Source organism: Boleophthalmus pectinirostris, unplaced genomic scaffold (genome assembly GCF_026225935.1).
Source record: "Boleophthalmus pectinirostris isolate CB_2022bp ecotype Guang Dong unplaced genomic scaffold, ASM2622593v1 HiC_scaffold_1, whole genome shotgun sequence".
NCBI lineage: Eukaryota > Metazoa > Chordata > Actinopteri > Gobiiformes > Gobiidae > Boleophthalmus > Boleophthalmus pectinirostris.
In genome coordinates, this window is record NW_026570970.1 from 23,568,131 (window position 1) to 23,583,723 (window position 15,593).

At 39.1% G+C, this 15,593-nt stretch overlaps 1 protein-coding gene across 1 annotated transcript in view; it reads left to right on the forward strand.

Moving 5' to 3' along the window:
- Positions 1–15,593, forward strand: part of LOC110156208 (receptor tyrosine-protein kinase erbB-4-like) — a 259,988-nt gene that overhangs the window by 122,505 nt on the left and 121,890 nt on the right. Inside the window, exon 3 of the mRNA XM_055148800.1 lies at positions 11,196–11,382. Within this exon, the coding sequence (XP_055004775.1) occupies positions 11,196–11,382 (187 nt within the window). The remainder of the gene's footprint in view (positions 1–11,195; positions 11,383–15,593) is intronic.

Consider the following 15,593-nt stretch of genomic DNA (forward strand, 5'->3'; position numbering starts at 1 on the left):
CTTTTGCCTCAGTTTAGGGCTTTGCTTGTTGATTTAACAGAAATTGTACGTTTCTTTGTGTCTTCTCTGTGTCATTTTTTTCTTGTAAGCTGCCATATTTGTTTTGACATGAACAACCCTCAAACAAATCTCTGAATCTACCTGTCCATTATGCTCATGAGAAATTGAGGAGACAGGATATAGTATCAGACCATAACCATAACATCTTTGTAAAGTAGCCTATTGTAAAAGTGTGTGGTCTCAGTGGGCCAGGCAGAGCAATAATAATACCATTAGTACTTGGAATACTTCTAATGGTACTGTAGCAGATAACAGCTTTAACCAAACTGTCTCTGGAAGCAGTAGTAAAGTCTCACTTATAGCACAAGTCCAACTTCACATCATTCATTTTGTGCTCAAAGGTGAAAGCCACTCACAGTGACAGAGGGCTTTCTCAGGCAATTCAGACCTGACGAGGAGGTGGGATCAGTCCAGACTATACTGTGCTGCAGACACTCACATTAAGTCTGGGGTATGTCACTTTCAGATGTTTTTTTTATTTATTTATTTATTTTCATAATTCAATTTGAAGCAACTTAACCCTTGAAAATTTTACACTTTCTTTAGGATATCATGAAACACTTCATTATTCTACAGTGAATGTTGTCTCTATAATACAAAGATGTTCCATGTGTTTTTCTTATAATTCATATTTTCTGATGAGTGCATTTAAAAACATTCTCACTGTGGCATTTTAAAACATTACTTTGTACACATTTACTTTAGTCTTTTTAATTGAGATGTCTTCAGCCAATCCTTACTAAAAGCAGATAGTTTCATATTTTGAAGGAAGCTATTTTACTACATATTTTTAATGGCAATTATCAGTAGACTATCTGCTTCACATGCTATCAATGTAAGAAATGGTGATTATTTTTTGCCATATCGCCCAGCTTTACATTACTTCATGAACTGAATCTTATTAGTTGAGAAATCCATCTTCTTGAATATTTACCTTACCCACTGTATGGCATTTCCCCTGTTTTGTCCCATTGCCGAGGCGCTGTCTGTCATTGATGAATGCACCTTACAGGGCGTTCCTGTCAGAGAGCCTGACAGGTGTACTGTCACACTGTCAGGGCCGATGATCCTCAAACACAGAGCTCACACCACATTCCACCCGGACACTGTCGTCATGCACTCTCCACCCTCTCTCTCTCTTTTTCCTTCTGTCCTTCTATTCTCTCTCTCGTCTCTCCCTCCTTGTGTCTCTCCTTTTCTCTTCTCTCTCACTCCCTCTCCTCTCTCCTCAAAGTCGCTCAGTCTGACCAGACTCATTAGTGAGTGACAGCTCCTCTGACGCCTGGCACATCACATCACCATCACCCTCACAAACATATGCTGTTTGTGAGGGTGATGTATGGATGCTTATCGATATTGTATTGATCTAATTACAGGTGTTTCATTGCTGAAAAATATTTCAAAAACATACATTGGGGTTGCCTCTTCAAGTTGCCTGACAACTTGGCGTGGTGTCATTATTGGCTTTTATCCCTAGGCATATATAAGTTTACTTTGAAACATTTCTGGCAAATCAATAACACCTTCAAGGAGACAAGCGGGTGGCTGACCCTCTACCAGAAAGTAACATAGTGTGTTGTATTGTCCTACATATTTACCCTGAAATATTTCCATAGTGACTTTTAGAGTGTTACTGACTGAGATTACTCTGTAATTCAATGTTACTTTACCATGTTATACCAACCTCTAATGTCATTGTTCTTTATTGTTATTATCTTGTTGAAAACTATACATGCACACTGTCATGCAGTGTCTCAATTTACATTCTTGTCATTCATGGTTTCCCTCAGAATTGCCTGTAAACAGTGCTGTTTTATGTGACCCAGAGCTGAGGCAAAGGAAGGACATGGAACGCCAACAGAGCACTACGTGTATCTTTCATGTAGCTTGTACCAACACTCTTTAATCTCACTAGAGAAGCCACATGTACCAGTGTTGTGCACACACACAGACATACACATACACGCACACGCAGACACACACACATGCACAGACACTCATCAATGTTAGGTTTCCATACTTCTTGGGGATATTGCTTTGACTTACATTAATTCCCGTGAGACTGATCCTAACCATAGCTATAGTCACTACTTACCTTAACTTGTTTTAACCCATATCTGAACTTCAAGTCATGTTGTCGTCCTAATAATAAAGGGTTTACGTCAAAGAAAAGAAAGGCAAGTCACACATGATTTGTGTGTATACAAATTGTAGTCCCCACAATGTGGTAAACACCTGCCCACCAGCGTACACGTTTGTTTCATATGAGGATCAGGGCTCTGATGCAACCCACAGAAGGGACAGTCTCTACTCTATCTTCAAACATGAGTCACCATAGCTTCTCATCCAAGCAGTAATTTCCTATAGCGGGCACTTGATCATACCCATGTACGAGTCGTATAGTGCATGCTGGAACTGGCACCCACATCAAAGCCAGCATCAAATACAGGTAAGAAGTGGCTCTGATTGGGTTTAAGGCAGTCCGGAGGGATTGAGATGGATGGGGGAGGAGAAAGTACTTTGGAGGCTTACAACGTCGCAAATATGGAGCTCAAGAAATTCACCGTCCCCCAGAGGGAAGTGGGATTAGTATCCGGTGGCGTTTCTGCAGGGGATTCAAAAGTGGTACCAGTTGTTTACATGGATTTACAGCGTTTTGCATGTATCAGAAAAGACCCATAAAATCACACTAGCATTTCTTAAAGGAGAACTACTAACCACTTTCACTTTTACTTCAAAATGTAAGTAAATAGTAAATGTAGACAGTAAAAATCAGATAAACTATGTCTTGAGGCTGTTTAATTTTGCCCACTACTTAAATATAGCATTTGACTTTTCTATCACCATGAAGCCAGGCAGGTGATGAAACCAGGTCAAGTTACAGGTCACATCGATGGAGCGATGACTTTTCACAATAAGAATGAGCGAGCAATCAAAAGGTTTGTCATATAAAATAAAATAAAAGTAAGGTGGATATGTTTAATGCTATGCTGTGGGACATTTCAGGAAAGACAATAACATTTCCATTGATAAAAACAGACACCAGAAAATGAACTTAGTGTATATTTAAGGGCTGACAAGTGCTGTATATGCACTTTAACGTTTCAGTGGTGGTGTGGAGTTTTTAGACTTGTTTTGTAAAGTTTCCCCTTGCTTTACTACGGCTACGTTCAGACTGCAAGGCTTAATGCTCAATTTGGATTATTTTTGTGAAATCAGATTATTTTTTGGGAGGTCATTCGCATTTTCAATTAAATGCGACTTTTATATGATCTCCAGTGTGAACTTTAAACACCCCAAAAGTATCCCGCATGCACACTGGAGGACACGGCGATGTTTCAGTGTTTATGGAAGTCGCCTAAACATGGACGCGAGCATTGAGCACCTGGAGATTTTGAAGTTGCTGTTGTACCAGAGGCAAAACATGTACATCTTATTTGTTTTAAGGAGGAGATTGAGAAGGAGAAGGACAAGGGTTTTGACCATGGCGTTTTGTAGGGCAGTGGCAGCAAAGTCTGTAGAAAGGAACGTGTGGGAGCAGAGTCGCAGCCAAGAGTGTTGTGATTGCTCTGTGCTTCACTGCTTCACTGACATGGAGTTCATACACAATTTTTTTTTTTGACAAGAAGAACATTTGTGTACATTTGTAACATGTAGGTGGGATGAATGCGGCCTGGCCGTTCAGACTGAAGTCGTATGTCAAAAGCTCGGATATGTATCGGTTTTAGGTGGAATCCAAGTGGCCTGAGTCGCATTTGAAAAAATCTGATCTGTGTCATTCAGACTGTCATTAAAAGATCAAATACAGGTTGCATGGGGGTGAAAAAAATCAGATTTGGTTCACTTCAGGCTGCAGTCTGAACGTAGCCTAACTAGGTTAACAGACCGAGTTGCTTCCCCTGATTATATTCTGCATATATTATTATAGGCAGATCTTAAGTTTCATATTATGATCCATCCATCCATCCATCACCTTAACCTTCAGTCACCATTATTGTGTGTATGACTCCAGTGACTGCATGTCCTCTGAGCTTTCTCCCCTTCATATATATGGAAATTGGAGTCAGCCATGCTAACTTGCAGCAAGCTTCCTCAAACATGCTAATGCTATCGTTACACTTTCAGCCCTGCGCCCCTCCCCTTGCCTCACCTCCACCTGGATCCTTTTGGCTGCGTCTGCCTCTCTGTTGTTGAACTGGAACAGGTGTGCTTTTAATTATGCATTAAAATATATGCACTCGGATCCACTTGACTGGACTCCTCCCCTATCCTCAACACTGGAAGACCCCCCTCCCTCCTTTTAGCTGTTAAAGTTGTGGATAGAAAGACTTGATTTTCAAACTGCTCACGTCTGGGTGACTCAAGTGAGGGGTTTGTTCCGCTGCCACACTTCCGTTCACAAATACTTGGGCTCGGGGGAGTGGGAAGCAGGCAGGAGGCAGAAATCCCTGTTAATCTAGTGGATCTGGCTCTGGCTGTCTCTTTTGTTCACTGTTACTGGGACTTTGAAGCATCTATCACCAGGGAGCAGAGTGTGGAAGAATGGTTAAACAGTTATGCCATTCTGATGTGCAGTCTGTGTATGGTGAATATACCAAGCCCATATGTGTGACTCGTGGAAATGCATTTGAATATTGTATGTATTTTAGTACACATATATTCTCTTCATGTTTAATGTGACTGTACCAGAAACAAAACAAAAGCACAGTATAATGCCAGTGTGCATGCAAATCTGTCAAATCACTACGCTATGCAGTCCTGTGTATAGAACTGTATAGTATGTTAAAATATAGTTTTTGGACTTTCAAGACTGGGATTTTTTTGGGGTCGCCTTGTCACAATCTTCATGTAGGTCTGCAATATACAGTTCTGACACATGTTGAAATGTTTTGTATAATTTCTAATCTTTTAGTAATTATTTTATTGACAATTTTGTTCCAGTATTGCTGGTTCAATTGAATGTTGAAAAGAAAAAGAAAAGGGGCTACAATTAATGTCCAAATAGGCGACTTATGGATCCTTTTATTGCTGGTTCAATTACTGTTTTTTATTGTTTAAAACTTGAGTAATACAAATTGTTCAGAGAGACACGATCACTCAATCAACAATAAAATATCCTCATTAATGCTCAGTAATGGTCAAATCCACCTTTATTTTGTGATTTATGAATAATGTCTTTGACTTGCGTCGTGAAGGTTTGTGACTTTTAAAATATGGGTCCCCAGAAAAAAAAGTTTGGGAAACACTGTTAAAATCTCAATACATTGTGATACTAAGTTTGGTGTTTGGTCAATATATCGCCATAAGTGTTTTATTTTTTTATATATATTAAATATATTTATTTTAGTAAATTATTTTGTGAGCGTGCTTCAAGTTCCATTTCTTGACAAGTAAATAAAAATATTGTTACCAATATTGTGCACTGAACCTCACTTAGTTGTTTATTATAAATCATGTCAAAATCTCATATTGTCTTATCTTGTGGAAACTGTATCTTGTCCTGCCACGATTAGATGCCGCTATGAACAGTGTGACAATTTATTTGATTGAGCACATCATCCATTCCTGTGTTTGCTGGTAGCTCTTTTATATTGTTTTTCAATCACTAATGTAGCAACAGCTTCTATCCACTAATTAACTCTGGGATCAAGGCTGAATCTAAAATAATATCTTCCATTGATGTTAGTCTGAGCTTTCTCTTATAATGGAAGTGATTACGAGTGCTTGTACTGTGCGTTCCATTTTAGTAATCTTGTTAAATTTGAATGTGGAAAAGCAAATATATTTGTAGACCTATAATATAATACTGCAAAATAACTTTGTAAATGCTATTAGCCAGTCGAAGTATTTCAAAGCATTTCAAACAACATAAATTAATCGATTTGTTTTTTGTGCTATAAACCCAGTAAATGACTTGAAATAACTTTTGTTTTTGATGGGAGCATTACTTGGGGTATCCAGCGTGACCAATCGCTATAGTGAAAACTCTGTCTTCTGTGTTTTGGGAGTTGTTTAAATATTTGATATCAGCATGTTTTCTATTCCCCACCTCCAAGCTCATTGTGCATTGGGCCATGGTTCTCTCTTGTAGCAGAGGTGGGAGGGGAGTGGGGTGCACTTGTTTTGTTGATCTGTGTTTAATGAAATTGACCACAGTGAGCAGATTTGGCCATTAGCTCGGCGAGGGCCTATAATCACTACAAGTTGTTTCCCTCTTTCGTGCACTGGGTTATTGAACTCTGTGGGGGAAAGTGTAGTGTGTACCTGCCATGGCGACTCGACCTCCCCTTTTATTCCCCTCTGCAACGCTGCTTTTTGGAGACGATCGATTCACTGGCTTGAAAATAACAAACCAGCAGTGAGCAGGCTATTAAACTGGATTAGGGGAGAAAAGTATAAAAAGCAAGTATGAAGTGTGCCCTGAAATAATTATGAGCTACTGTATACTGTGTATTAGTGGGAGGAAGAGTCGAGTTGTGCTCTAATGGCGATCGTACTGTCACTGTATTTTGTTATAGTATAGTAGTTAAAGGTCCTATATTACGCAAAATTGACTCCTGAGCTTTAAGCCATGGATCTATGTTTTATTTCTTTCACACATGAGTAATCCTTTATTATTAGTCTGTTTACATTTACAAACCTCAAAACGCTCTGTGCCACCTTGTGATGTCATGAAGTGATAGTTTTCAAGTTAACGGTTACCTTTTACCTTTAGTACGGTAGAGGCGAGTCCAGAGCTGAAATCATCCAAATGATTCTAGTGAAGATGTGTGGAGTTTAAGAACGGCTTCAGTTTCTGTTTGAGAGAAGAACTCACCCAGAATATGCAACATTTGTGTGTTAAACATGTTTAAATGAAACAAAACACAATTCCAGGTAAGTTTTTAATGAGGAAACAATATTATAACATAGATCAAAGAATAGCTTAATAGTGGCACATGGAGCTACATCAATTTACGATTTTCAATTTTCAGATGTAATTTAATATTTTTCAAATATAGTTTCAGTTAGTTCACTTAAAATATTTGTTTTAAGACATTGCATGAAAACCTAAAGTAAGACTTTCATAGAATACTGCTCAAGCAACCTAGTTTGTCTTAATAAAAACAACACATGAAAAGAAGACATAATGAATTGTATTAGTAGGTGTATTACCCAAGGACAAATCTGTGAACTTGTGCCTGGATTTGAATCATCAATCATTCATATCCCATTCTCAGACAATAACTCGGCTTGTCATAATATCTATTTTACTTTTGTTAAAATCAAAGTCCAGGAGATGGATCCATATCGTGACATGATTCATATTTTTTAATATCAATAAAAACAGTGCTAAAAATAAGTGGATTCTTCCCAGCCCTTGAGTCTCACACTCCAGACTGGGCCCCGTCTGCTTGCATTAGCCCTTATCATATTAGTAGTGTCAAGGATCTGTAGTGACGGCCTGTGATGGCCATGCTCGATGACAGCTGTCAGACCATCACGGCTGAGTCCTCACCACCGATTTCAGCTACGTACATCAGCTTGACCCCCCTCCTCACACACACACACACACACACAAACACACACACACAAACACCCAACTTGTTGATTATTATCTTAAGCAGGTTGGAAAGGCGTCTCGTCCAGCTAATGACACTTGCCACGATTGGCGGACATGGACACAGGACAGGGCCTATCAGTCAGATCCATGCTGTTTAGCCGTTAGCCGTGTGGCGTTGCGAGGGTGTGAAGCCGTGGTTGTCCTTGTGCTGGGGTCAGCGCTGTGGACCTGGTGCCAGAGATTCACTGTGAGGTCACTAACACAGGAAGTGCTCCCCCTGTGGGCCCAACTGCTCGTACTGCAGGAGGGCGCGGTGCAAAATGACCTTCAGTGTGGATTCTGTCACTGTGCCCATATATAGGGATTGTTTTTATTTGTATGTGTGTGGCTTAGACTTTTCACTGTTTAAATCTGCTACTGCTGTTTGCCTTTTAGAGTTTGACTGAGTTCACAGAGGGGTTTGTAGATTAAGTAGATCTTGAATATTTGAATAGGCATGGATTTCTGATTCAACTGAGGAATCTTTTGACATATTTATACAATAGAACAATACAAGAAACAAACACATTTTAGGTCAATATAAAGTTGAAGTCCTGTATAAATTCAGTATAGTTTACCATGATGAATATTATGAAATTCTAGCATAATCTAGTCATGAACTGCAATATATTTTGATCTACTTTTCTTATTTAAAACAAAAATGGGTGAGACTTTATAAATTAAATATTTTTCATTTTTATGTAGCACATGTAAACACAACACAGTCAAAACAGCACAAATGAGCAATTGGAATACCCATATTGCAGCATGTCTACTGAAAAATTACTTGGCAAAATGTATATATTTTTTTTAACAATAGACTTATTTTTGCACTAATGATAACACTAACACTAAAGCCAACAACACCAGATCTTATTTGGTCTCTGTTTCAAAAGCTTATTTCTCCATCAAAAGTCTGAGAAGTCAATATTTGCTGTTGTCTGCAGAAATTGTGTGTGCATTTGTTCACACAAGTTGCCAAAGGTTGCGTTAAGAAAGCCCTAGTTTTTCAGAGTTTGCTGCAGAAATATTGAACCTCAAAAAAAGGGGTGAAGGTCAAGAAGATTTTGATATTAGAATTTAAAGGAGCATTTAACTTTTCTTGAGGAGAGTCCGTCAAATCCTTTTCTCCATGGAGATGTTATTGCTTTGTCTGGAATGTTTCACAGCAGAGGTGGGACATGCAAGTCGTGACTTGGAGTCAAGTCAGACTCGAGCCACTACTTTAAGGACTTAAGACTTGACTTGATAAAATGGACGAAGACTTGGGATTTGACTTGGACTTGAAGGTCAGTGATTTTGCCTGTGACTTGAGAAGACTTGATGCCTCTGCTAAAAATATATGTTTTTAGAAAATACTTTTCTCTCTACAGTTGAATAATGCGGTGCTTAACTTTACAGGAACAAACTGGAACACATCCCTCCCACTTCTGTTTGTTACTTTGGATGTAACTGAAGTATTGTGATACGGTATCCTCAAAAGTACTACAGTAATATACAGTACATTACAGTAAAACAGAGGGAACTATATAAAACATGATCCTTCCATTTCAGACTACATGACAAAATAACTGTTATAAATCTTATTTCTTTCTATTCTGACTGTAATGATTCACACAAGATCTAAAGACTTGAGCCCGACCGATATATCGGCTGGCCGATATTATCGGCCAATATGGGCACCTGGAGACATATCGGCTATCGGCCGATATGCTTGCTGATATGGGCCGATATTTCACGTGGGCATGTTATACCTCGTTATAAAGCTTAGACTCTCTACATTATGTTCATTTAATCCAATTTACAGACAGATAAATGCCCTAATATGTGGCTCCGCATCAGTATTTATCTGGGGTGTAATTTGTCTGTGTCCATACTGTCCCTGAACACACCACCAGAGTGACGTCACTTCACTCGTGTGTGTTTGTTTACACCCGCAGCCGTGCGCAACATTGAGATTATATTCTTTTTCGGACAATCGGTTTGGGTCTGGATTAAAAGGACATTTATTAGTGCAGACTTGTGATGTGAGGAGGAGCCTGTGTGAGCGGTGAGTGTTGGAAATACATGGACTTTGAAGCTAGTTTAGGTTTTGTTAGCGGTTAGCTGCTGTAGCTCCCACACATAAACAGGCTGTTTTCTATTGGTCTATTGTAAAGTGACTACATTGGCCGTATATTTGTTACTGGACCTGCATTGATATGTAAATGAGCTGTGAATAGAGTGTGAATGATCCACATTTATGCATATAATTAACTACCGCGGTGCGCAGCATTTACGGCTAAAGGCTAATAGCGGTAGTTTACTAGCTAGGAGTTATGGGTCGGTCGCGATCGAAGTGGCTCTTAGAGCGAACAACGGGAGCCTGCTTCTTATTGGGAGCCGTGTTTTCTCTTTTTCTCGCTTTTTCTCTTCATGCCGCATGTAGACCCGTAGTTTGACAGCAGCAGCGGCTGAAAACGAAACTTTCAGAAATCTGCGTGTGCATAGGATAAAAAAAAAAGTGCATATTTGGCTGCAGTTCAGCATAAAATGAACAAACCAGGACTAATCTTGGGCTCGAGTGCAGGAGAGAGATGGAAACTGAGTCCCGACACTCAGTCCTGGTTCAGTTCTGGTTTAGTCCTGCTTGCAACAAAACAATCTCAAGAGTCGCTTGGGAGCCGTAAGAGCCAGCTGCTTTAGTGAGCCGAGCCAAAAGAGCCGGTTCTCCAAAAAAAAAAAAAAAAAAAAAAAAAAAAAACTGGAATACCCATCACTAGTAGCTAGAATGTGATGCAAAAATGCCATTAGGCCAATCTACTGTATGTAAATATGATGTAAAGAGTCAAAATAACAATAAATGTTGCCTAAATAAACCCAATTTAGAATCCACTAGAGCCAAACCTAAGTTTTTTAATCAATTCAAGATTTACAGTGAATTTTTACATCACTAAATATATCGGTGACTATATCGGCTATCGGCAGCTTCAACTCCCATTATATCGGTCTCATATCGGCCACAACAAAATCCATATCGGTCGGGCTCTACTTAAGACATTTAAAATGGAAAAAAATGCATTTCTACAACTCTACATATAAATATATCATGACTTTTTAAGTACAATTTAGTTTAAAATTCATATAAATTGCAAAAATCTAAGCTATATTTGGTACTTTTTTGGTTTAAAGACTTGACATGACTTGAAGCTCAAAGCAGATGACTTGGACTTGACTTGGACTTACCTGTATTTGACTTGGGACTTGACGCAGACTTGAGGTCAAAGACTTGAGACTTAGTTGAGACTTGCAAAACAACCACTCTGTTTCACAGTAATACTTTCTATCTTTATGGAAACCAGACCAGACCAAGTTACAGGTTTAATGTCATACTGTGGAACATTCCAGGCAGAACAAGAACATAACCTTACAAACAAGCAGGTGACGGCCCCCCAACCAAAGTTATATGGTCCACCTTTAAGCTCAACAAAACTGAGTTCAGAGTATGTCTTGCCCATCCCAAAACAACGTGCATTCTCTTACCCATTTCTTTTCTGTTGTCCTTGTGTTACAGTCCATCAGAGAGGTGACGGGCTATGTGTTGGTGGCTCTGAACCAGTTTGACTACCTGCCCCTGGAAAACCTGAGGATCATCCGAGGAACCAAACTCTATGAAGATCGCTACTCTCTGGCTATTTTCCTCAACTACAGGAGAGACGGGAACTTTGGTCTGCGCCAGCTGGGCCTCAAAAACCTCACAGGTAAAGTCTTGATGTTTTGTCTAATATACAAGGACTTTACACACTATTTCTATCTTTGTAACTCTCATGATTATTGTGAGTCGAAGTGAATAAATACTTCCTGTACGATACAATGTTTCAAATAAGGAGTAGTAAGTAAAATTAGTAGGAGTACTATGTAGTGGTGGTAGAAGTGATTGTGTAAGTGAAAGAGATAATATTTACAGCAGTAGTAAGTTATTTTTCTGATTGACAGATATATAATTCATACGACTTTTAGTAAGGCCATGCTGATGAATCACAATGGAACAACATGCATTCACATCGTTATCACTTCTTTACTTTCCCCATACTCCATATTGTATGATCTCATTAGATGTTGAAACAGTATTCGTAAAGAGACTGACGATGAATGCTGGCAAACAGTGAAGTGTGTGGGCTTTTGTCTAAGGAGTAAACTGTTGAGCTGCTGCATTCCCTCTGAGCTCCCTGACCCCAAAGTCAGATCCAAATGAAGCTCTTGACTTGCAAAAGACATGTAAAGCTTTTCCACTACAGGGCTAAGTGGGCCGAGACAGGCCAGGGCCAGCTCATTATGCGTGCAACTCCAGCAACAGCACACAAGCTACTGGGACAAGTTTACAGTGTGGTCAAAGAAAAAAAATATTTACAGATTGAATTCCTCTTTAATAAGTTATGTTGTTGACCTCATGGTGTGAACATAGATTTTTTCTGATCACAGAACCAAGTTTGAAAGGTTGCATCAGCTGCACTGCTCAAAGGATGGGTCAAATGCAAGAAATGAATTCCCTCACAAAGGATTTTAAAATATACTAATAGTACTGTGTAGCCTAATAACCAAAGAAGAAATAGAAGATCATAGGCTAAAACACGCTGTGACAATAGAAAAGAACACCAACTTTGCACAATGCCATTTGCTTGTCTCAAATCTGCACATCATTCAAGAGCCAGACTTTATTTAGATTTGTAAGGAGCAGCATGGCACCAAGGCTGTGTGCTGCGTCCAAACTCTTTGTAAATAATTCAGACTTGTCTCATTGTTCTGTTGAAGCGCTCCTTCCTGGCCCTTCCCCAGAGCCGGAGCAAACGCCACAGCCACACTGAGCCTTCAGACTGCTGCTTTTGTCTCATGCTCCATCTTGTTTTCTTTCTTGTGCCGTGCTCTTGGATTCGCATATGCCCACCACCAGCAGCAGACACACTGCCAAGTCGGGTTTGTGGAGGGCGCAGGGGGCGAGCGTTTGATCTGCTATTAATGGCCTTGAGCGATCAAGTCTAGGGGAAGTTGTGCACTACCGCCATGGCCCCAGTACTTTCACTTTAGTTTCATAAAATGCGTGTTAAAAGTTTTATTAAGTTGCTAACAATATTTCAGTCATGTGACATTAAAAATGTACTGGACCAGCTACGTTCCGGCAGGGGCATTGACCTTCTTATGTCCAGAGAAAGGTTTGATGCTTGATATGTTGCCGTGGGCGACACATCTATTTTGTTTTGTCAGAATATCCGCAGGACAAAAATGTGCTCATAATGATAATGGAGATGAATCTGAAGTTTGAAAATGACTTGCACAGTGAACTCTTTGACTGTGTCTGTGTTTAATCATGCTGCTGTCGGAAATGGGCCTCTCAGTCCTACACTATTCTTTATTTCCTTTTTTCCCTCCGTTCTCTTGACCGCAATTTAGATTAGGTCTAATAATTGTACAGCCTATTTTGGATGTAGAAATGTGTTCAGTCCTCAGACCTCGACCTCAATTAAAGGTATTTGGCTTCTCAACATTACTCTTAAAATGAGTGTCTGGAATTGAAATGATGTTATTATGTTTTGTATGTTTGTCTAAATGCTAAAGATGTACTGTAGATTAAAACACCGTATAGGTTCTATAGTGTCTGTCAGTGAAATGTTGTAATGAAGTAGTTTCCAATATCAATTATAAAGGGACACTTTAAGATGTGGATTAAAACAGAGGTGCCCAAACTTTTTTCCTCAGTGGACTATAATGAATACATATTAGTGCCAACCTATTAATGTTTTTAGTTTGCCTGCAAAGATATTTCTGATGAAATTGCATTCATTTATTCTCCTTAAACTGGTATGTGGTGCCTTTCATTTCCAAACATTCTTTTCAGTGCAAAATTAAGTCAAAATAGATACTTCTCAGTAACCCTCCCTCCTATACTGTCCAAAACATGTTCAATAATCTGCAATTTCTATAATGGCAATGTGAGAGTAAATGAGTGTGAATCTGTCACTGTATGCGTAAAAATTGCTTATAGTGGCCATGGGAGAGTTCCCATGTTGTTGTATACCTTGTATAATGGTATAAAGCACTTTACACTTCCCATAAAAACCTGAGCTACCATTATCAGCAGAGTTCTAGAGCGTCAGTATGTATTCTACCAACAGCATAACCGCTTTTATCTCTATAAGAAAATGCGCAATACAATTTCTATTGATCCCAGTGTAAAGCTGTTGTTGCATCAAGCTTCTATACCTCCAGGTTTATCCTCCATTACACTATGATTTCACTGTCATATTAGTCCATTGTCCCCCGTCAGCAGCTGGTGGGACAAGCCTAAAATGATCAATACAGATCCATAAGCAGCACATATAAGAGGATAAATCGCATTAAATACATATGGGGCTAATCGGGAGTGGTAGCACTAAAGGACCTCGCTAAGGCCTGAAAGCCACCCACGTTCTGCTCCGGTCGAAATTGCTTGGGATGAAATCAATTTGTCGCTAGTGTATTGTAGCATTGCACTTATTGATTTTCCCCGGCTCGCTCTCTGCCAGCTGTGAATGGACTTGGTGGATTTGGGTGTAGCGCGGGGTGAATGTTGGAGGTGGTCTGAGGAAGAGAGGGATAGGACGCTCTCCGATGCACCTTTCAATCAAGCTTAGCCAAGTTATCCTCATGAATATGAATTATAAGGGACTGGCGAGTTAGTGGGAGAGTAGAGGATTGGTTTATTTGTGATGCGAATTCGAAATGTGATGGATTCTTTAAGTTTGAGAAGTAGTGTTTGGTTGGTTTTATATATCAGTGTTAGTCAACAAACTTTGGTATCTATACATTTTCAAACTTGATTTTGATATTAAGGAAAATGCCAAATATTTAATACCAATTTTGATACCACAGTAGCACTAGTTCTTATAGATTAAAACTATTCACTGTGCTGAAAAAGTTCAACTTTGTACTTTTTATGGGTTTCTGCTTTCTGTTTTATGATGCCATTTTGAGGACAGTTGACCATTCAAAACATATAATATTTTGTTTTCTTACTTTTCATCATTCTCAAATCTATACATAAATCTTTGTTTTTCTTTCTTTTTAAAGGTATTGATACTTGCTTAAATACTCTTGATTTGTATCTAGTATCTAGTTGTGACTACCTTGTGTTCTGTCTGAATTTGAAGAGCAAGTTCTCTTGGATGGTGATTTTTTTTGTTAAGCCATGTTTTAACAAAAATCAACTATTAACTTAATTGTTCCAGTGCCTTTCTGTGCGACCAATAGATTCTAGAACCTTTGCATCTTTGGTTCTAGTCTCAGTTTGGCCTTAAGTTTGCATTAATGAATGTAATGCTCCAGACCATCTCCTGCTTTCTAGCTAAAAGGTTAACGCAGACCTCCTTGTGACATTTTCAAACTCCTAAATCTGTATTTTGCCGAACAGTGACCCGCGGTGTCTTCCTTGCTGTCTGTGCCAACGTCGTTCGCATTTCGTCTGGATCCTTCTGAACCCCGGGCAGCCTGTGTACTTTCACATGGTAATTACAGCCCTGCATTCCTGGCAAAATAATAACCGCGTAGACTCAGTGGCACAAGATGAGCTTTTCTCATTTAGTGCACTTTGTCGTCAACCCTCCCTCTTCTAAAAGGGCTCTAAGATTTGCGGGGGGGGAAATCTAGTCTAAAATATGAATCAAATTTTGCAGAAGGTATTGTGAGTTTAAAAAGTAGAGTGTACATTATTAACAACTGCGGAAGGGTTAATGTTTGAGAGAGGACTGAAATATGAACTGATGAACTATCATAAGTATCTCGTCTATGTACAGCTTGATTTTTCTGAAACACTTTGTAATAACTGCACTTTAATTAGCCTTAAAGGTCCTATATTATGTAAAATTCACTTTTAGCTATGTTATAATGTTGTTATTTCTTCAAAAACATACCTGGAGTTGTGTTTTGTTTCATTCACACG